This window comes from Hylobates moloch, unplaced genomic scaffold (genome assembly GCF_009828535.3).
Source record: "Hylobates moloch isolate HMO894 unplaced genomic scaffold, HMol_V3 SCAFFOLD_15, whole genome shotgun sequence".
In the NCBI taxonomy this organism is placed as follows: domain Eukaryota; kingdom Metazoa; phylum Chordata; class Mammalia; order Primates; family Hylobatidae; genus Hylobates; species Hylobates moloch.
Genome location: NW_026652290.1, coordinates 88534928 through 88558846, shown reverse-complemented (window position 1 = coordinate 88558846; position 23919 = coordinate 88534928). Strand labels below are relative to the sequence as shown.

The window sequence follows — 23919 nt, the reverse complement described above, 5'->3', positions numbered from 1 at the left end:
CAGGCACCTGCCACCACGCCTGGCTAATTTTTTGTATTTTTAGTAGAGACGGGGTTTCACCGTGATAGCCAGGATGGTCTCAATCTCCTGACCTCGTGATCCGCCCGCCTCGGCCTCCCAAAGTGCTAGGTTACAGGCGTGAGCCACCGTGCCTGGCCAAAAAAAAAATTTTTTTAAGGGAGGAAAAAGTAAATATTATCATAAGGAAGTATGAATGTGTAGAGGCAATGAATGCTTAGGAGTTGAGAAGAGTGACATCTCTGGACTGGCATGATCAAATACTTCACTTAGAAGGTGGAGCTGGTTAGGTTCCTTTGCCGTCAGGAATTATTAAGTGAAGGGGTTTACAGAACAGTAACTTGGAGACGAGCTCACAGTTTGAAAAATAAATGTGAAGTTAGTAATAGAAAATAAATTTTTCCCAGTATGCTTTGTCCATCTCTTGGCAGCATGGAAACACATTTTCATGAATACATGTTAATACCAACATTTTCTTGTTTACTAGTCCAATAAATGTTGTGTTTTACTTTAGTGATTTGTCCCATATCAAATAAAATAGTTCTGTGATTAAGCCTAAGATACTGTTGATAATTAAAGGAAATGTTGTTCCCTATTTCCTTTGAAACCATAAAGGGAGTGGATACTGATCCCCAGTTAGCCCAGAGCTAGAACTAATTAGTCAACAGTGAACAATAGCTTTTGGATTGATGAGAAAACATTCTGACTCAGCTATCTGAACATTACTCAAAAGTGATGCTCCAAAGTATCAAAGAGCTATTTTTCTCCAGGTGTTTGACTACACCCACAAAGTTATGAGGAAACTATCTAGTTGATGCGGACTCTCTAAATTATGTACATGGCTAGGATAAAATTCATTTATTTTTCTTGACTCATATTTCCATTTACCTGTTATAGTGTGTCCACATGTGAGTGAGAATGATTGCTCTTAGAACCCAAATGTAGCACTGTCAAAATTTTCAGATGTTCTTAAATAAATTGTCACTGGTTTAGCTCCAATGGTATTAGAATTTTATTTTAGTCAAATTTCTTACACAGGATGCTTTTTATTTTTAATTAAATATAAATTACTTGATATTACCGTATGCATTTTGAATATCCCTTTAGGAAAACAAGATGAAAATCACTTTTCTTGGTCAACTCATGTTTGCACACTCATGGTAACCTTGGCACTCAACGCTATCCATAAGAATGCTCCAAATAGATGTGTCTGTTAGAAAACACTATATTTCTCTATAGTTTTGCCACTTTATAGGGACAGAGCAATTAGATTAGAAAGAAACTGCAGAGTGGAATAAATTGTTAATTGGTGCTTTGGTAGATTTTAAATAGTTACTGTAAACACAAACGCGTAACAGCAGAAAACTATTTAAATACTTGTAAATTTAAACCGTTTAAATGTTTGTAACCAGATTAAATTATAAAGTAGCAATGTTTCTCTTTAGTGCCTACCACACACCTCTCTTCCCATGTTTATCTGGGGACTTCAGGTCGCTCCACAGCCTTCCAGATCATCCTACAGGAGGAGAGACCATGTTCCACCCAGGTCGTGGCTCCATTCCCTTATCCCCACCCTTTCCTTTAGTTCCTTTGGTACTGGGCCCAGACTTCTTTAAGAGAATCCGTCTCCAAGTTACTGTTCTGTAAACCCCTTCACTTAATAATTCCTGACGGCAAGCTTAGCTCATTTTCCAGCAACTCTCATACCCATCAGCCAAATTCTAGCTTCCTACACTGCCACAAATCTAGAAAAACCACAGGCTTCCTGCCAGCCTCACCTGTTTTGATCAGTCCGTCAATACCCAAAAGCCTCCAATTAAGAAGAGGTTCTTTGACTTTGTTATATGTCACATAACCTACTTCTACTAATTTGTCCACCAAAATCTATTTATTTTGGACCTTTTATTTCCTACCAAATCCTGCAGGCCATAAGAAAATGAGCATGTGTAAACATGCTTACTCACTTGATATATTAAGAAAAGCTAGCCTATTGAATTAGTTTTCAGCCCTTGATTCAAAATTAGAGAATACAGAAGAACTTTTGAAGAGAGCTTCATAGCACTTGAGTATTATATGCATATTAATCATTTAAGATGGAAAAGGTTACTTTTCCGGTTTGACAATGTACTTAAATTTTGCACATATATACCAGAGTGGAAGTTTACATAACAAAAAAATTAAAAAATCAATTATTCAACATATAGGTCACCTGTCTTGGTCCATTTTGTGTTGCTATCACAGAATACCACAGACTGAGTAATTTATAAAGAAATTGATTTCTCACAGTTCTGGAGGTACGGAAGTCCAAGATTATGGTGCTGACATCTGATGAGGGCTTTCACGTTGTGTCATCTCAAGGCAGAAGGTGGAAGGGCAAGAGAGTGAGAGAGCAGGGAGAGAAGGAAGGTCAGACTGATCCATTTATCAGAAATCTACTTCTGCCATAACTAACCCACTTCTGGGATAATGCTATTAATTCATTCATGAGGGCATTGTCCCCATGATCCAAACACCTCTCAAAGGTCCCATCTCTCAAAACTGTTGCATTGGGGATGAAGTTTCCAACACATAAACTTTAGGGGACACATTCAAACCATAGCATCACCTAAAAGTATAATCAGTCAGAAAATATAAGAACTGCAAAAGAAACTGTTGAATACAAAACCAAAAAATATCTAGTTGTCAAAGTATCATATTCAGCAAAGGCCAGAGGCATTACAAAGCAACAGTAAAATAATGAGAAGGTATGTAAATGAAAGTTTATTGAGAAGAGCTAAGGTAATTGCTGAAATCATTTACAACTAGAAGGAAAAAAAAACAGCTGATGAAACAAAAGCAAAAATAATTTAGAAATCTATATGGTGACCCAATAATTTAAGGAAAGGTTGCTTGCTTGCCAAAAAGGAAACAGTAGCTTCTCTTCACTTTTTCTCCAGTTAAAAAAAAAAAATTGAATTAACCAGACAGTGGCATGTGCCTGTAGTCCAAATTACTTGGGAGGCTGAGGCAGGAGGATCACTTGAGCCCAGGAGTTCATTACAATGAGCTATGATGGCACCACTACACTTCAGCCTGGGTGACAGAGCAAGGGCCTGTCTCTTAAAAAACAAAAATCAAGAAACTGTTGAGGAGACAAAGACCACAATCTAGAATTTATTAATAAAGAATATTTCATTCCAGTTCATTCAAGGTCGACAGAGATAAATCTTTAGTGAACAGCCATACCTTCCATTTTAATGATTAAGCCAGCATCCTGATCAGGCAGAACCACCTTGAGAAGAAGCAGTAGTAGGCTTCAAGAGAAAGAACCAAGGTGACTGGCCATAGCTGCAGCCTTACAAGGCACCTCCATAGATGGGTAGGGAAAACACTACCAAGTGCATGCCTGCTTGCGTTCTGAGTAATCAAATGCTGGTCTCTTAAAAATAAATGGAAACAACCATTGGCAGTAGTTGTTTATCTGACATTATAATTTGTTTACCATCCCTCCTATTTTGCCTCTTGATTAAATCTGTATTTTATACTACAGTTATGTAAATTAACTTCACTGGAAAGAATTACAAAATTAATAAAATAGACTATTGTCATTGGTGGACTTGAGTTTTCAGAGACGCATTTGAGGCGCTAATTTGAGAAGAAGAAAACAATTAGTGGAAATGGGAAATCCTTCTCTGGCCCATAAAGGAAAGAAAAAAAAAAATGATGAAGAAAAGAGAAAAAGTTGTGAACCTTCAAGAAAATACAAATAAGTCCACTTCCCACTGAATTGGAGGCAAACGGGTAAGAAAAAAAGCAGAAAAAAGTTATATTGAGCACAATGACTGTCAGTAGGTGACACTGTAATAGAGTAACGGGGCACGTCTGGAGACTAGGTGGTATCAAAAGAGGTACCAATAGGTTTATAGAGAGAAATTGACATTGACAATTCAGAGGCATTTGCAGCTGAAAAGAAACAAGGAGACTTGGATTATCTTTGGGTAGCATTATGTTTTATTTTCTGGCATACTTATTAATATAAACTTCTTATAAGAGTACTTGTCCCAAATTTTCTTTAGTTTCAAGTGTTGGGACAAGGGAACCATACTATCCAGCAATATTCCACAAAATCAGCCAGATGAGTCTGCCAAAATTTGCACTAAGGGTAGTATAAGAATGAGCATTAGGCCGGGCGCAGTAGCTAACGCCTGTAATCCCAGCACTGTGGGAGACCAAAGCAGGTGGATTACTTGAGGCCAGGAGTTTGAGACCAGCCTGGTCAATCATGGCAAAACCGCATCTCTACTAAAAATACAAAAATTAGCCGGGCATAATGGCTCATGCTTGTAGTACCAGCTACTCAGGAGGCTGAGACACAAGAATCATTTGAACCCGAGAGGTGGAGGTTTCAGTGAGTGGAGATCGCACCACTGCACTCCAGTCTGGGCAACAGCTGAGACTGGCCTCAAAAAAAAAAAAAAGGATGAGTGTTAAACTGTCCTATTCCTTTGGAATTTTATTTTCTTGGGTCTTTGTTTTTCATTTGTATTCTTGCCCCTAAGTTTTTATATTCAAACATATTAAAATTTCCTGTCTTTAAAAAAGGAAAACTTCATTGTAAACAAGGTAGGGATGAAGTGGGACTAAAGGTGAGGATGTCTATTTTACATAAAACATTTAAAAATTTTTTTTTTTTTTACATTTTCTTTTTTTTATTATTATACTTTAGGTTTTAGGGCACATGTGCACAATGTGCAGGTTTGTTACATATGTATCCATTCGTAACAAACATACTTAAGCTGTAAGTTTAGTAGGGTTTTTTCTTCTCTTTTTAAGTGTAGTCAAAATGTCTTGACAGCAAAAGAGCTGCACCAATATTGCTCATCAAAATAGCTTAATCAAAATGTTATGTAGCTAAGTAAAAATCCCACTTAAGTCAGATGGGTGTTGGTCTACAGAAACAAAACAAAGTAGCCTATTAAGTAATTGTTTACATAATTTAAGCAAACAGACATATAATTGCTCAATTTTCTGCCTGATTTGACTAGGGTAGACACAAAAGTAAGCTAGTTGTTTCTAATCTGGCATTAAAGGGTTTAGCATAGGAGATTTGTTAATTCCTTGTTCTTATTGTTTAAAGAAAGAAATGTTAGTTTCATTCCATGTTGCAAGGACAGAGACAGTAACTTTGTAACTCTGAAGGATTGATTTGCTCTTTGGAAAACTGGATTAGTGCATACCCCGAATGTCTGTGAGTCTCACCCAACTGGGGATTTGTGATGAACTGAATTACCACCAGTGCCTGAATTTCAGTATCTCATTCACCCCCCAGCCACGGAAATGCAAGACTCCTGGTACCCCCAATGCCTACATTGTGCTGTTGATGTACCCAGCTCTGTGGGTAAGTGGGCACAGGAGACAGCAGGTGCTCTCCAGACTGCATCTACCCAGATGGGCCAGCTAAACTCAGCCTCAGCCTTCTCCTTTTGTTATGAGCTAAACTGTGTCCCCTCAAAATCCATAGTTGAAGCCGTAAGCCCCAGCACCTCAGAGTATGACTGTATTTAGAGATAAAGTCTTCATAGATGTAATTAAGTTAAAATGAAGAATTTTTGGTCAGGCACAGTGGCTCACACCTGTAATTCCTGCACTTTAGGAGGCCGAGGTGGGCGGATCACTCACTTGAGGTCAGGAGTTTGAGACCAGCCTGGCCAACATGATGAAATGCCATCTCTACTAAAAATACTATATATATATATTAGCCGGGTGTGGTGGCTTGAGCCTGTAATCCCAGCTACTCACGAGGCTGAGGCAGGAGAATCACTTGAACCCAGGACACGGAGGTTGCAGTGAGTCAAGATCACACCATTGCCCTCCAGCCTGGGCGACAGAGTGAGACTGTCTCAAATTAAGAAAAAAAAGAAAGAAAGCAAGAAAGAAAAGAAAATTTGTTAAGTGTGCCCTAATCCAGTCTGACTGGTACCTAGAGGAAATTTGGACACACAAGAAAACAGCAGGGAGGCACTCACACAGAGGAGAGACCACATGAGGACACAGTGAGATGACGACCATGTGCAGGCCGAGAAGAGACACCTCAGCAGAAACCAACCCAGCTGACACCTTCGTCTTAGACTTCTAGCCTCCGGAACTGTGAGGAAATGAATTTCTTTTGCTTCAGCTGCCCAGTCTGTGATATTTTGCGATGGGAGCTCTCACAGACTGATACACCATCCATAGTCATCTCAGTGGTTCCTGGTAGTCTCCACAGAAATGGGACAGATATGATTCTGTTCGTCCTTCTGGCTTCTTTGTCACCTTGAATATTGCTCTCTCCTAGAAATAACAGCAACTGGCTGTTAACTGGGTGACTTACTAGTGAGAGCAGAACCAGAGCTTTCTGCCTACCCTATGACCCACCTACAGGTGAGAAAACTAGAAATTCTAAAGAAGAATTCTAGTCGTTGAGAAGCAGAACTGTCAGCCAGATTAGGAAGGGCCCGGGGTGCTCCCTACTCAAGTCAAGTGTGAGGGCTTCCCAAGAAGCAGAGTGTGGGCCAACCTTGCAAGAAGGATCAATAAACAGTGTCTTTCTCTCCAGCTGGATGGTTACTTAGATGAAGGACATGGACACTGCTGCCTCTGTGAGCCCAGAGTGGGACACCATGAGCGAGTTCTTGGGAGATCCTGATTGAAGTCCCCTGGAGTTTGGAGACACATGGGAAGTTAAAAACTGAGGCAAACTCTTGCCTAAAGAACTCTGAAGCCACGAGGCTAGGGAGCTTCCCATGATGACAGTGCCAAGAAACAGGTCTACAGAGTGAGCAGCCCATGCTTACACCATCTGTTGAGCAAGGATGCATGGTTTTCCCTGGGGCCAAGTGGAAAGACAGCCCTGAGGAGAGCTAGACTTGAGTCACCTTGAAAAGGTCCCACAAAAAGGGTTAGCAGGGTTGAGGAGACCCCAGCAGGAGACCACCCCAACGTAACCAGAAGAGAGGATGCAGAGTGGGACAGGATGTGATGGAGAAAAGTGAAAGCGCAAACCAGTTTCCAGGTCAGGTCTAAGCAGGCCGGGAGGCTAACACAAATATAAGATAGAGGTTGTGATTTACATTGAATCAGACTTCTTCAAACCTAACAGTAAGACTGTTCTTATATATGAAAGTCACTGAAAAGCCATGGGCTCCAGCCAAAGATGACAGCCAGGAGTGTGGAAGGGTAATGGGACAGTTCCTGTTTAAAGACGAGGATGGGGGGAGAAAGGAAGCTTTAGCCTTAGTGTACTTTAGCAAATTCGACCCATTCAAATTTTAGCTCTAACCACCTTGGACAGACACCATTGCAGCCCTCAATTTTCATCTCTCCTAGATAGTTCCCACCCCCTGCCTCACCATGCACAGAGCCCTTTCATTTTCTTTCAAAATCGATAGCAGTGTCCTGATAAATATCAATTCATGAGAATATGAATACTTAAGACGTTTGCTATTCCAATACAATGAGACTCAACTTTGAGATCACCTGGCACCACCATAGCAGTAATTAATCTACATTTAAACCACCAATCAAGATAAATGCCAAGTAGAAATAGTTACTAGAGGATGGAAGTACAGATGAGAACTATCTCAATGAAAATGTCTCCAAAATTCCAGGCTGTGATCTGGATGCAATGCAATTGCTCACATAGGTCAGAAATCAAGGGAAAAAATTTACCAGCTCTCTGGTCCCATCATGAAAGAGTGATGGACTGAGGGTATTAACTGCTGGAAATCACAGGGGACCAAAGACACCAGTTCTGTGGAATAAAGTAAGTTTGAGATAAAGCGCAGTACAGATGGTCAAGGTAATGCTGCCTTTTGCTTCACCTTCAGAAGCTGAGGGTAACAAGGTTATCTTTGGCTATGAGATGCTTTGATTTGAGTCAGCCAAGTGTAGGGCTTTGGTATTTGACAAATAAGGACTCTTTCTCCTTTGCTGAACACCTGGTTTAATGGTAATATATCATCATTTTTGTTTGTCAAAACAACTTTTAAATTATTCATTTCCTCTTTGTTATTCAAGTTTGCTTTGCCACAAACCTCAACTTCCCAGCCCTCTAAATAGGGATACCTGTGTTACACATTTGTTGATAGGAAAAAAAAAATAGGTCCTTTAGTCTCTCACTCTTGATAAGATTTTACCCCTTAGTTCAATAATCTTCCATGAATGGGGTAAAAACCACCAAAATTTTGGAAGCACTAGAGAGCATTTCCTTTGTCATTAGCACCCAAGAAATGGTACAGAGAACTGAAGATACCTCTCCAATTCTCCCAGCAAAATGCATAGAGAAACAACAGCATGTGGATAGACTTTTGTATTTAAACAAAGGAGAGACCCCTGTAAGCTTCCATTATTATGGGTGGTATCCTACATATGAATGATTTATAAAGTGGAATTTGTTTGTTTCTCTGAATTGTTTTGAGGATCGATTTGCTTCTAAGGTTGTTCTGTATCTAAAAGTGATATTAAAATAGTCTCCCATAGGCAAAGGGTGACATTAGCAAAAGACTGTGCTTTTAATACTCCATGAAACAGGCATTGATTTTTATATTTTTTTTTAATAATAAATGTTAAATGACCCTGGAAGCAGAGACACATCTCCAGTGTCTAATAAAATAAACAATGTTTACTTCTTTGAAATTAAATTCTTTAATCAAAGATCACTAGAAGGAAATACAGCATTGACATCTTCCAAAAATGTCAGAAGAATAAAGAAATACTACAAAACTAATAACTTATACATACTGTATTTTGCAAATGATAGTGGTTATACATGCGCCAAATTATTTTTGAAAAATCAAATTTACTTGTAATTGGTTTCATAGAATAGTAGTATTTTCCCTATACCCTTGGAATTTGTAATTAGCCTCTGTAGTTCTCTGAGTCACAGAAATTTCTTTTTCATGCTTGGCAACTGAATTATCATATTGATTGTTTTGACAATTTGAAAATAGCTATCTTAAATGATGGGTAAGACACACCACTAGATGTTGTTGTACAATTTTTAAATCCATGTATTCACTCATTTGGCCCAATTGTAGTCTTCAAATATTATTCCTTACCCAAACCTCCTACATACATCCCTTATTTTATCAACTTTCCTTTAAATTTATCCATACAATTTCTCTTTCCTTATCTATAATTATTTTAATTATTTTCTACTTTCTCATCTAGTTCTTCATTCTTCTATTTTCTTCATTTGCTCCCAAATGACCTTCTCTACTTTGGAGAATGTCATGAGAGTTGGACTCGAGCTATTTATGTGTTTAGAACAGCATTTTCCCAATTCCTCCAATATTTTCATTGCCATTTAGAAAGGCATTTGAAACTCTCCCATCCAATTAGTCTTTTCTGGCTAACCCAAGCTGAATCCTAAAAGATGAATAAGTCTCCTATTATTCTCCTAAGGAATCTCCTGCCTTCCTCTTACGGTTACATCTAGTGATCAGGCTGGATGGGACCTCACCAACTAACTCTAGCAGGGTGGGCACACTGGGGGAGTAGAGGACTTGCAATTAGACCTGTCATTAGAATTCCATCAGCCTGGAGGGTTGCGTGGGGGTGCCCTTCTACAGATACTGAAGTTACATCCAAGTCATTAGCAGAACAAAATATTCAGCAAAGAGTGTAGGACTCCATAGCTCCCTATAGCAGGCTCACTGGGCTCTCTAGCCTCACAGTGGAGCAAAGCACAGTGACAAGGGATTCAGAAGCAGGCAATGCCCAGAGACTCTGCAGGCAGGAAAAGGGCTGAATTTAGATGGTCTTCTGACAAATAGCCAGGCCTCTCCAGGTCATTGGCTGGTCTTAGAAAATGGGGAAAGATCGAGCCTCCATGTAGGATCTGCTGCAGAGGTAGATTTACCATGAAACTAAGGAAAAAAGCTTAAGGGACCCTTACTTGCACAAGGCATTTACAAAACCCCGGGAGAGGCAATGCAATGCATATGAAAAAGTTGCTGTCAGTTCAGAGAATGTTAAAGACTAACTGCTGCACAAAACATTTGCATTGCCCTGAAATCTTAGTGCTCATATAAGAAACCTGACAGCAGTTTTAACAAATTTGACAATAATCTTACACATTTACCTGACAATATGGCTTACAAATTGTTAAAAGGAAACCCTTAGACAAATTAAATGTAACAGAGTTTAACTGAGCAAAGAATGATTTGCAAATCTGGCAGCCCCCAAACCAGAATAGGTTTAGAGAGGCTCCAGCACTACTGCCCAGTCAAAAAAGGTCTGTGGATCAAAAATAGAAAAGGGACACACAGAAAACGGAAGTACATAAACAGCCAGATTGGTTACAACTCAGTGTTTGCCTTATTTGGACATACTCTGAACAGTGGCTACCTTTGATTGGCTGAAACTCAGTGATAGGCACAAGAGTAGGTTACAGCCTGTTCACACATCCAGTTAGGCTACAGTTCACTATGTACAGGGAAACCTTTAAAATACATAAAGAGGCAGCTTTAGACTAAACTTTTTAACACAGTCGTACTGTAAGCAGAGGAGCCCCAGGGACTACGGGAATTTAATCAAATGGAGCAATCAGCCTGTTTTACAGCCTCCTGCCTTGCAGCCTGTTTTTCCCCAAACCCAGTGTGGAATTCAGTCAGCTGGAACCAGCCATTGACAGATCCTGGCAACATATAGATGAACCCAAGTGAACTTTCCCCATTACCATGCTAAAATCTCCACCCCAGCAGGGGCTATAGCGTCATTACCATAACATGTGACATATGTGCCAGCATCATGGCTCACGCATCTGCACCACTCAGACCCTGCCCCTACATGTGATGATGCACTCTCTTCCCTCTCCATCGCCCCATAAAACTCTTCTGTCACTTTCCCCTTTGGGGACACTGCTTTGGAGAATCCCCCCAGGGTTCTCCTTACTTGAGACAGATAATAAAACTGCTATTGATCAAAACTTGTGTTCTCTGGCAGAGTCATTTTTTTATTCACCAGGCAAATGAGCCCTGGTTTTTTCAGGTAACAATAAACCTGAAACTTTTCTAAACTATCAATAACAAAGAAAAATATTTTGAAAAACTAGGTTAGAGGAAAGACTGAGTTTTCTATTGTCTATGGAAAACAATGTTGTAAAATTGCAGTCCTGTGAAAAGCCAATTCAAGAGTAAAAGCCAGGATCACTTGAGCCCAGGAGATGGAGGTTGCAGTGAGCCGAGATCGCGCCACTGTACTCCAGCCTGGGTGACAGAGTAAGACCCTGTCTCAAGGAAAAAAAAGAAAGAAAGAAAGAAAAAGAGTAAAAGCCAAATTTTAAGGGGAAGGTGTCAATGAACAAAGTCAAACTCTATAAAGTATTTGAAGAGATTTATTCTGAGCCACATATGAGTGACCAGCGATTCATGACACAGCCCTCAGGAGACCCTGAGAACATGTGCCCATGGTGATCAGGCTACAGTTTGGTTTTATACATTTTAGGGAGACATAGACATCAGTCAATACATGTAAGAGCTACATTGGTTCAGTCTGGAAAGGCACAACTCAAAGCCTGGGAGGCTTCCAGGTCATAGGTAGATTTAAAGATTTGCTGATTGGCAATTGGTTGAAAGAGTTAAGTTATTGTCTAAATACTTAGAATCAATAGAAGAGAATGTCTGGGTTAAGATAAGGGGTCAGGCCGGGTGCGGTGGCTCACGCTTGTAATCCCAGCACTTTGGGAGGCCGAGGCAGGCGGATTACGAGGTCAGGAGATCGAGACCATCCTGGCTAACACGGTGAAACCCCGTCTCTACTAAAAATACAAAAAAATTAGCCGGGCGTGGTGGCAGGCGCCTGTAGTCCCAGCTACTTGGAGAGGCTGAGGCAGGAGAATGGCGTGAACCCGGGAGGCAGAGCTTGCAGTGAGCCGAGATTGCGCCACTGCACTCCAGCCTGGGTGACAGAGCGAGACTCCGTCTCAAAAAAAAAAAAAAAAAAGATAAGGGGTCGGCCGGGAGCCGTGGTTCATGCCTGTAATCCTAGCACTTTGGGAGATAGAGGCGGGTGGATCACCTGAGATCAGGAGTTCAAGACCAGCCTGGCCAACATGGTGAAACCCCAGTCTCTACTAAAATATAAAAATTAGCCAAGTATGATGGCAGATGCCTGTAATCCCAGCTACTTGGGAGACTGAGACGGGAGAATCTCTTGAACCCGGGAGATGGTGGTTGCAGTGAGCCAAGATCACGCCACTGCACTCCGGCCTGGGCGGCTGAGCAAGACTCCGTCTCAAAAAAAAAAAAAAAAAAGATAAGGGGTTGTGGAGACCAGGGTTCCTATTATGCAGATAGAATCAGTAGAAGGGAATGTCTGCATTAGGATAAGGGGTTGTAGAGACCAAGGTTCCCATTATACAGAGGAAGCCTTCAGGTAGCAGGCTTCAGAGAGAACAGATTGTAATATTTCTTATCAGAGTTGATTCTCTCCTGGATCCGGAAAAAGGTCTAGAAAAGGAAGGGGATTCTCTTCAGAATGTAGATTTTCCCCACAAGAGACAGCATTGCAAGACTATTTTAAGAGATGGTAAAGAAACATAATTTGGGGTAAAATACATTAATTTCTTTCAGGGCCTGCCATCTGTCATGTGATGCTATACTAGAGTCAGGCTGGAATTTGTTATCTTATTGCTACATGGAGTCTGCATTGTTAGTCTTAAGATCTGTTTTAATATTAATGCAGGTCAGCTGGGCCTGAATTTCAAAAGGGAGGAGGAAATAATGAGGAATGTCTTTCTCCTGACTCCCATCATAGCCTAAACTGGTTTTTCAGGTTAGCTTCAGAATGCCCTTGGCCGAGAGGAGGGGGTCCATTCAGATGGTTGGGGGGGCTTAGAATTTTATCTGTGGTTTACAAAAGTATTGCAGAGATGTGTTAGAAAAGTAACTATTTAAAAATATTATATTGTATTTCTAGACTGTATACTGTTTGTGATACTTGTTACCTTTTAAAATATATCATTTGTTATTTTTCTCATTCTAAATATTTACTTTAATAGCTAATTTTGTATTTTTCTTAAGCAGATTCCACCAAATTACATAAGCTTCAGCCTCCACAAACTCTGAATCTTCCCCTCATCAAGTGGACTGTGCTAAGAAGCTGGGTGGAATGAGCTTGGCCTGGCCTGCTACCTACCATTATTTGCAAGTATGTAATTGTTGACCTAAAAGGAAGATGCTGAGGCAAAATTAACATAAGCAGAGAGTTTACTTGGGCCACGTTTGAGGACTGCAACCCAGGAGCATAGATTCAAGTTGCCGTGAATATACAGCCTGATTAGCAGCAGTTACAAGTACTTTTTGTTGTTGTTGTTGTTGTTCTTGTTGAGATGGAGTTTCACTCTCATTGCCCAGGCTGGAGTGCAGTGACATGATCTCAGCTCATCACAACCTCCACCTCCTGGGTTCAAGCAATTCTCCTGTCTTATCCTCCTGAGTAGCTGGGATTACAGGCATGTGCCACCACGCCCGGCTACATTTGTATTTTTAGTAGAGACAGGGTTTCTCCATGTTGGTCAGGCTTCTCCATGTTGGTCAGGCTGGTCTTGAACTCCCGACCTCAGCTGATCCGACCACCTCGGCCTCCCAAAGTGCTGGGATTATAGGCGTGAACCACCGCGCCCAGCCACAAGTAAATTTTTAAAGGAAACATTCAAAAATTTTGTTTACCAAAAATTTACATTAAAATAACATGTTATTGATTGGCTATATACTGTTCTTTGTATCACAAATTCCAGGAACATGAAGATAATGGGTGAGGCAACTAGTTAGGAACCAAACAACTTTAAACAATTCCCCGTAGGCATGGGTGTGTGTGTGGTGGAGCAGGGAGCTTGACTGAAGCCCTATACTCAAGTCTCTCAGGGCCTGATGAATTTTATGCACCTCACATAGCTCAGGCTGCTCTGAGCAATTTTTCTTCTCTCATAATCCATGAATATACAATGTTTAAGGCTTTAGTGAAAACTACACAAGACTGACTTATACTTCAGTGTTTTGTGGGGAGATGTTATTAAAGCCAAACAAGGGTAAGTACTTGTGTGAGAAGCTAGCCCGCCTCTCAACCAGTCTTCTTCTGGGCCACACAGCTGGACTACATTTCCCAGGCACCCTTGCAGCTCCATTTGGTCATGTGAATGAGTTCTAGCCAATGGAATGCAGATGATGGAAGCAACGTACAGCCCTTCCAGACTTAAGCCGTGAAAACCTCCCACAATTGCTCACCTATTTCTTCCCTTTTCACTGGCTTAATGCACATGAGCACAGTGACCTTACAAGCCACTGTCAAACATGGCAGAGCCACACAATGAAAGGAAGTTAGGTCTCTGATCCACTGCTTGGAAGAAAACTAAATTTGAACTATTTTATTCTTCCAGTTAGCAAGCAATAAACTTTTTATTCTTAAAACTCTGGGATTCAGAGGTTTATCTGTTACAACAGCTAATAATATCTTAGTGAATACTGCTTCTGTTAGTGGACAAATAGCACTCCTGTTAAATTATGTTATAAATAATAAGATTCTACTTGCTTGTGTATAAACATACGTATATTAGTGTATAAGTTTTGTGCATATAAACATATGTATATGAAAATAAATATGTCTGAAGTCACATTTTCTGTCTTGTAGGTCCCATTTTACATTACTAGTTAATAATAGGCTACAGCAGGGGTCTCCAACCCCCAGACCATGGACTGGGGCTACACAGCAGGAGGTGAGCAGCAGGTGAGTGAACATTACCACATGTCTGAGCTCCTCCTCCTGTCAAATCAGCTATAGCATTAGAGTCTCATAGGAGCACGAACCCTATCGTGCACTGTGCATGTGAGAGATCTAGGTTGCCTATTCCTTATGGTAATCTAACTAATGCCTGATGATCTGAGGTGGAACAGTTTCATCCCCAACTATCCCCTCCTTTTCCCCTGCCATCCACAGAAAAATTGTCTTCCATGAGACCAGTCCCTGCTGCCAAAAATATTGGGGACTGCTGGTCTACAGTATATGATTAGCATTTCTGATATTTGGGTATTTGAGCAGATACTAAAGTTTCTGAAGAAATAGACCTATCCCAATCAGTGTAATACAGCTTTAAAGATTGTGACTTTCCCTTTATTAGCATATTTAGGCTCAGAAGATCTTCTAAAGATTCTAGAGAAAGAATTCCTGCATTGGGATGGAGGTTGGCGTAGATAACATCTACGCTCTTTGTCAACCCTGATTATTTCTAGGTTTCACATCCTAAGTACAAAGCATGGTTTCACAGGACTCCCTGGATCAAATTACATTAATGATAAAAACTCATGTTTTAATGCACTTGCCCTTAATGGCTGCTATGGTTTGAATGAATCCTCAATGTGGGATTATTCAGAGGTGGGGCCTTTAAAAGTGATTGGATCCTGAGGGTTCTGACCTTATGAATTGATTAATCCACTCATGGATTAATGGGTTAAAAAATTAGTGAGTTATCTGCTGGGCACGGTGGCTCATGCCTGTAATCCCAGCACTTTGGGAGGCTGAGGCTGGCGGATCACCTGAGGTCAGGAGTTGGAGACCAGCCTGGCCAACATGGTGAAACCCCGGTCTCTACGAAAAATAGAAAAATTAGCCGGATGTGGTGGGAGGTGCCTGTAATCCCAGCTACTCGGGAGGCTGAGGCAGGAGAATTGCTTGAACCTGGGAGGCGAAGGTTGCAGTGAGCCAGGCGATCACTGCACTCCAGCTTGGGCAACCGAGTGAGACTCCATCTCAAAAAATAAAAAAAAAAATTAGTGGGTTATCATGGGAGTGGGACTGATGGCTTTATAAGAAGAAGAAAAGAGACCGGACTAGCACATTGACATGCTAAGTCCCCTCACCATGTGATACCTTGTGCCACTTTGGTGTTCTGCAAAGAGTCCCTACCACCAAGAAGTCTCTCAACAGATGTGCCCCCTCCACCTTGTACTTCCCAGCCTCCATAACTATAGGAATAAATTCCTTTCCTTCATAAATTACCCAGTTTCAGGTATTCCATTGCAAGCAACAGAAAAGAGACTAAGACAGTGGCTCATGCAGGCTGTAAGCTCATACTACATCTGGCCTTACCTTCACCCAGGGAGATACCTCACATCTGCCTAGAATTAAGTCCTTTCAGCTTCTCCTTCTTCTGGCTACTAGGGTTCCTTCCAAGGACTCAGCTTCTGCTAGCCACCAGTGGCACATCTGCAGGACACAAATGCTGGGTCCCAGGATAGAAGTACCAGAAGAGAGGCTGAACACTGCACATGCTTCCAGGCCCCCACAGGTGCTTCCCCTACAACCCCATCATGTCTAGTGTGTGCCACTGTAGCAGCTCTGGGCTATTGCTCGTTCTGATGAGCACCATGGCCTCTGCCAATTCCCTGCCACTCCCACTGAGAACAATGACCTGTTACTCAGCACAGCCACTGATGCATGGCAGCCCACAAGCTTCTAAAAGGACAAAAAGATCTGTGGGGAGGTGGCAGGAAACACCCCTTTCAGCCTTTTCTTATTCTCATCTATGGCACCCCCTTGCCTTAGAAAATTGTAAGTCTTTGAGTTTTTTACACCTTTTATACTTTTTTTTTATACTTTTTATACTTTAATAGTTTCCAGTCCCTACAGCCAGATATGAATCTATGGGATTGGGTTAGAAATACTTTGAATTATAGATATTTCTTTTTACTCAGAGACATGCCTTCCCTATCACTTAAGAGTCCTGGCTCTGTCTACCCTCAGGATGAGTTTTCTTCCAGGAGATACCTCAGAATATCATGCAGATACCCTCTAGGTGAGCCCAGTTGGCTAGACCTGCTGGAATCCCAGCTCAGGCTTGGGTGTGGTGACCCTGAACCAGGTGTCCAGTTAATAAAAAATGCTCTGTACACACCTAATTCTCCAAGAGAATAGACCCTTCAGTATCTCTGATATTTCTCTGAACTTTCTCGATGACAAGTCTAGGCAAATGAAAGACCCTAACATAGTGGACATAAGCAAGATTTCAAAGCATGAAGCTAGAATGGGATTCCTAGTGTCAGTCTAGTACCTTTTAATATCAATTCTCTATTACTACTGTGAGCCATTAAAATTGGATTTTTGGAAAGCAGAAGGAAAGGAGGAAGGGAGGGAAGGAAGGAATAGAAGGTGTGTAGAGGCTATTCACTAATTTGCTCTCTGAAACACAGGGGAAGAAAGAACTTTAAAAGGATCGTGGAGTTCAGATTTTTAAAAAATTTACCTTCTTAATCTTATATTTTCTAGCATTTTCTCAAACCTATTTGACCCACTCCTCACCTCCAAACATTATTGAGCAGCCATTATAACTCATAAATAAGAGACTAAAAGATTTAAGTGTAATTCATGTGACATTGATTTTGAATCTAATTCTTACACTATAAAATCATTTTTTTAGGAAAACAACAACTTGGCATGCTTAGGTAATGTGTATGCCCCTTCCCAAGTAGGTGTGTATTAAAAAGCTTAAGAGTGACAATAATCTAAATTATGGAAGAATCCAGGCATTATTATAATGTGCTTTGACCTACGGATACAAAAGGTCAAATGAAGCAGCGGCAGTGTACTGTATTTCTTTTCTGAAAAATGAAATGGGAATTGTACAGTACTAATGTACAGCACTTTAAAAAGGGAATGGAACTAGCTATTACAGTATGTTAGGAAATGACTGGTGCTTTTCCAAAAAAACATCAGGAGAACAGACATATTTCTGAGGTATTCGAAATCTGACAGCCTCAATCTGTGATAATGAACATTCTGTCTGTGGGCTGAAGCAATCAATGGCTTCCCAGGCGAGGCCTTTGACCTACTTCATGACTGCTCTCCAGTTCACCTCTCAGACAAAATGGCACTGCAGTTACCACCACCACAGAAACGACCCACAGACTTGAATGACGGTGACCTGACTTAATAACGAGGAGGAAAAAGGTGTAGATGACACCAATCACAGCTGCCTCACCAAACAGCAATAACTAATATCCAAACTAAACAAACTGGTGAAGTTCAAACTGCTTGGCACGCCTTTCTTACACAAAAGTAAGTCACAAAAATTGAAAGGTTTACAAACCACGCTTGCCAGTTACCCCCTCCTGCAGCACTGAGACTAGAGCAGGATCTACAGCTTTTATGAGTTTTGTAAATAAAGGTGTATTGGAACACGCTCATTAGTTTACACCATGCCTGTGACTACTGCCCACGACAACAGCAGAAGTCAGTAGCTGAGACAGAGACTGTACTCCCCACAAATTCTAAAAGATTAGTTATCTGGTCTTTTACAGGAAAAAAAAGATTGCCAGTCCCTGGACTGGAGGGACAGAGCTGAGGAAGTGGTGGTATTTGCTGCTGGAAAGTGTAAAACCATAGACACCCTCTCCAGCATCCTCTTTTCTTCTTGAGCACATAGAATAGTCTCTAGGAGGGAAATGAAGTGGAACAGACTATAGAAAAATTATGCTTTTCATAATGAAAGAAGAAAAGCCTGCAGGAAAGGAATAAGAGGCAAATATGCTATTTATGGTACACTATTCTGCTGTTTGCTCCAAGATTTTTCTTCAGCCCGATTACTGTTCCCCGCTCAGAGTGAAAGCTTCTATATCCAAACTAACAGAAAAGATGGATCAATGATCTTCTGGAGGTGAAAATGTAATTTCTTAAATAAAATAATAAATAACAAGAAATAAATACAAATAAAAATAAAGCAAAGAAAAGCAACACAACAGAAAAAATGACTCATCCTCCAGTGATATGTATCTAGAGTGTATAAAATTTTATATATTTATAACATTTAAAATTTTATACATTCTAGATATATATTCATCCAACACATAATTTCATCTCCTTTTTTTTTTTTTTTTTTTCGAGACGGAGTCTTTCTCTGTCCCCCAGGCTGGAGTGCAGTGGCGCAATCTCAGCTCACTGCAAGCTCTGCCTCCCGGGTTCACGCCATTCTCCTGCCTCAGCCTCCCGAGTAGCTGGGACTACAGGTACCCGCCAACATGCCCAGCTAATTTTTTGTATTTTTAGTAGAGACGGGGTTTCACCGTGTTAGCCAGGATGGTCTCGATATCCTGACCTCGTGATCCGCCCGCCTCGACCTCCCAAAGTGCTGGGATTACAGGCGTGAGTCACCATGCCCAGCTGGAAGGTAATTTTTAAATGATATCAAATGTATTCTTTATGGTGAAGATCCTAATCGCCCAAAGGTTCTTCATGACCACTGCACAGACAAAACCAGTCCACTAAAACTGTGGTATTGCAAAAAAGAAACAGTTTAACACGAAGCCAGCCACACAGAAGAACTGGAGCTATCAGTCAAATCAGTCTCCCCAAGGGCTGAAATGTTGGGGTTTCTCAAGGATAGCTTGATGAGCAGGGGACTAGGGAATGTGTGCTGCTGATAGGTTGGTGATGCAATCATAGAGGTGTGGAAAACAGTCCTCATGTACTGAGTTTGCCCCAGGGTGGGGGACTACAGGACCAGTGGAGACATGAGTCACAAGTCCAGGTAGGGTCAGTCTGAAACACCTCTCAAAAAACCAATAATGATATTATTTATAGAAACAAATGGGGAAGTCACAAATCTTGTTACCTCTGGCCACGTGACTCCTGAGCAAGCAGTAAGGGATCATAGAAACTATGCCTACGTTTTAGCAGAATTCAGGCCCCTCTTATAATCCTAATCTTGTGACTTTTTATTAGTCTTACAAAAAAAAGGGGATCAGTTTTAGGGAGGAACTATTATCATCCTTGCTTTGAAGTTAAGCTATAAACTAAATTCCTCCCATGGTTAGCTTGGCCTATGCTCAGGAATGAGAGAAGACAGTCAGCCTGTGAGACTAGAAGCAAGACGGAGTCGGCCATGTTAGATTTCTCTCACAGTTATAAGCTTTGCAAAGTCGGTTTCAATTCCCACCCTGGGTTTCAGCATACCTCATTCCTGAGGTGTGAGCTACAGAGATGGGAAATGGCCAACAATCACTCTAACTTTTCTGCTGACAGGGGCATAGTTGGGGTCAGGGTTGGGTCTGGAGTGAGAAGAATGAAACCACTTTGCAGTTGTCTACATAACTTTGGGTTGGAGTCCCAAGGTCTACATAACAAAAAGCAATAGTATTCTTATCCACAGAGGCTTAGTACAGCGCTTAAGAGAACAGCAGACTGTAAGAGAAATGATGAGCCCAAACGTAAGAGTGAAAGTTCTAGTTTCAGAAGTTCCCATAGAATTAGTCTGAAGCTTTGAGGGATCCAGGTGAATGATCCAAGAACCAATCGGATATTAGGTCATCAACAGAGACTCAAAAATAATAGACAAGGCTGAAATCTAATAAGAGGTATGCTATCATTTTTCTAAAGCATAATTTTTCTCTCTCCAGTTTTTCATTTCTACCAAAGACAAATCAAAGCAGGATCAATTTATTTGCAAAATAAGTTTCAGTCTTATTATACCTTGCCTAATTATCTGCATAAAGTGCACAAGAATAATTATTTGCCATTTAGGCTCTTTTTCAAAAAATTGGCTTTGCTGAATTTTTTTTAATATACAGAATATCAGAGTAGACTTTTGAAAAGCCTCTTGAGCTCAGCCAAGGATTTATCTGTACCCACAAATATCTGTGTGGGTTGGGTGAATTCCTCTCTTCTCAACATTCCAAAATAACTTGGGGTTCCTGGGTTGTCAGAAAATGACATTCTTTACTTACCACAGGCTAGGAACCCTTTTCAGGACCAGACATGAGGCCAGTTCTTCCAAGGGCCTTTTATCAGCTCTATAAGTCAACATTCATTCCTAAAAGTAGTCTGAAAACATGTCATTCTAGTCAAATCCTTGGTAAAATAACCAGCGTCTGGAATTGTGTCCTGTTAACAAAACAGATTTTTATTGTACTTATGTAAATAACTATATTGCCATAAGTTAAGAATACTCACAATACTCCAAATTCTAGAGAAATTAGGCAGAGAGAAAGAAATATGTTTTACATTTTGCTCAATTGTTAGAAGCTATAAATAACTCAAAAGAAAAGAAGTTTTCTTGACTCTGAAAAACAAAACAAAAAAATCAGCAAAGTTTTAAGCAAAAAGTCATTAAAAGATTATTTCAATATTCTGTTCATTCAGTCCATGTGATTAACTCCTGTTCTACTTGATACTGGGTCAGCAGTCCTTATGGAAACATCAGCTCTCCATGAGAGTCCCGGAAGTTTTTTTCTCTATTCCAATGGTACAATTTCTAAAGTTATCAGGAACCTGCATTCAAGAGCATGCAACAAACTCCTATAGCTGATTATAAAACCCCCTTTTGAGAAGGATCAAAGTAAAACAACAATTGTGGACGACAAGCATCTTAGAACAATCATGGTTAAAAACACAATTGACAGGCAAATTTCTTTGTTTTTGTGGCATACAATGATTTAACATAATCATAATTATTGTTGATAAAATACACAAAGTCATATTAGAATTATAGGAGTCTCACTACAATTCTGGAACACACACAAATAACACATTCATACAAATATAACCGAAAGAAAGTCAAACACTATTTCATACTTAACAATGCTTTTTGTGTGATTTTCACATACCAAATAAGGCAAATGTGTCTTTTGGACTTCAGGGGACCTAATACCTAAAAGGTTAATGAAGCCAAAAGGGTTGAATTTAGAACTTGAGATTTTGATTTTGGAAGGTTTGTCAAATACCAAAGGTTTAAAACACTTGATATCACAAAATAGAATCACAGGTTATTTAGCTGAAGTGATAACTCAAACATTTCAAAAAGGCAAAAAAACCTTTACTCTTTGATAGAGGAGATAGCTTTCCAAACAACAAGACCCAATAAAGACAGCATGAGGTCAACTGAACCTGAACCTGTCTCTTCTCTTTCCCCTCTTTTCTCTCCGTTTTACTTGCAGTGTACTCAAAAGGCAAAAAAAATAAAAAAATAAAATCTTTCATCATCTCGATATTACACAAAAATTGTGTTCAAAAGAGAAAACCAAATTTTACCTTTGCATTCATGTATTATTAGTGTTAAGCACCACCCCCCTATCTTTTTTTTTTTTAAGACAGTATCTCACTCTGTGACCCAGGCTAGAGTGCAGTGGCATGATCATAGCTCACTGGAACCTCTAACTCCTGGGCTTAAGTGATCCTCTCGTCTGAGTCTCCCAAGTAGCTGAGATTACAGGTGAATGCCACCAACGCCTGCTAAGTTTTTACATTTTTTTATAGAGACAAGATCTCCTTATGTTGCCCAGGCTGGTCCAATTTTTGATAAAACCTTATAAACAAATCTATTCAATCTTAATCAGTCTGACCATTTGGACATAAGGTAAGATTTCCATAAACCTTTTATAACTCTTTACAATCTCTATTAAAGAGCAGACCAATGTTCCAAGGAAACCCTGTTATTCTGACACATGGGCCCAGATTCTGACCCTATATTAGTGTGCTTTTTATCTTAATGTTTAATTTATAGAAAAACTAAATAGCTCCCTTTACATTTTAGCCAACTTGCTTACACCCACGGAACTTCTTTTACAAGATCAGTCTTTCACAAATCTTCTACAACTTGCTTAAACCTTTGGTTTTGTCCTATCCTTCTTTTAACTTAAGATAATCCTTAAAAACCTCTACATTAGACAAAATTACTTCACCTTTAACAAAAACCATATTCCCATTCCTTTTTATAATCTTTTACCAAAAACACTTTTTACTTTCCTTATATACTTTGCATGTAAAACTGTTTCTCTGATAGTCACTGTAAAACCAAAAAATGTTCTAAGGCCCCCAACCATCTGAATGGACCCTTCCTCTCAGCCAAGGTCATTTCAAAGTTAGCCTGAAAAACTAGTTTGAGGCCATGATGGAAAGGGGGAGCTGGAACATGCCTCATTATGCCATCCTCTCTTTTGGACTTACTGATAGAACATTTACAATCTATTCTCTCTGAAGACTGCTACCTGGAGGCTTCATCTGCATGATAAAACCTTGGTCTCCACAACTCTTTATCATAACCCAGACATTCCTTTCTATTGATAATAACTCTTTCAACCAATTGCCAATCAGAAAATTTTAATCTGCCTATGATTTGGAAGCCCCCACTTCCAGTTGTCCCACCTTTTTGGACTGAACCAATGTACCTCCTACATGTATTGACTGGTATCTCATGTCTCACTAAAATGTATAAAAACCAAGCTGTACCCTGACCACCTTGGGCACATGTCCTCAGGATCTCCTGAGGGCTATGTCACAGGCCATTGGTCACTCATATTTGGCTCCAAATAAATCTCTCCAAATATTTTACAGAGTTTGACTCTTTTTGTGAACTTCTCAATTACATATGTTACAATGTTAACTCTTAGCAATGTTTATTTTTAGTGAAAATCCTGCTAAGTAAGCAATTTTAACCATGTATCAGATGCAGAGCCCAGGACAAGGATAGAGCTGCCAACAATGTCTGACTCTTCCTAGCACAGCTGGGGGTCATAGCTAATTCCACATGTCCCAGGCCTTACCTAAAGTCTAATGGCTGGAAAACAGACAAGTCCAACAATTATCAAAAAATGTCACAGAAGTAGTTTATGACCTTAAAACATCTAGCAAAAACAGTATCCGACCTGCCTAATCCAGACCAAGTGTCTAAATTCCGAAGACATTTTTATTATAGTTTACCAATTATCTTAAAAAAATTGTCTTTATTTACCAAAGATTATTAAAATTATATGAACTAAAAGGCATTCAAATTTCCATTTTTCTGACAAAATATTTGGTTTAAGCACTTATCTTTTTAAGCCAATTAATTAGAGCTCCTTTATATATTTTGGTAGTGAAACATCACACACATGACACATATAAATACACAGACAGACAGAA

At 40.1% G+C, this 23919-nt stretch overlaps 1 protein-coding gene across 1 annotated transcript in view; it reads right to left on the bottom strand.

The window, feature by feature from the left end:
• The window catches only part of FEZ2 (fasciculation and elongation protein zeta 2), a 73325-nt gene extending 52483 nt beyond the window's left edge, over nucleotides 1-20842 (bottom strand). Inside the window, exon 1 of the mRNA XM_058429129.1 lies at nucleotides 20748-20842. Within this exon, the coding sequence (XP_058285112.1) occupies nucleotides 20748-20827 (80 nt within the window). The 5' untranslated portion in view covers nucleotides 20828-20842. The remainder of the gene's footprint in view (nucleotides 1-20747) is intronic.
• Nucleotides 20843-23919: the final 3077 nt, after the last annotated feature.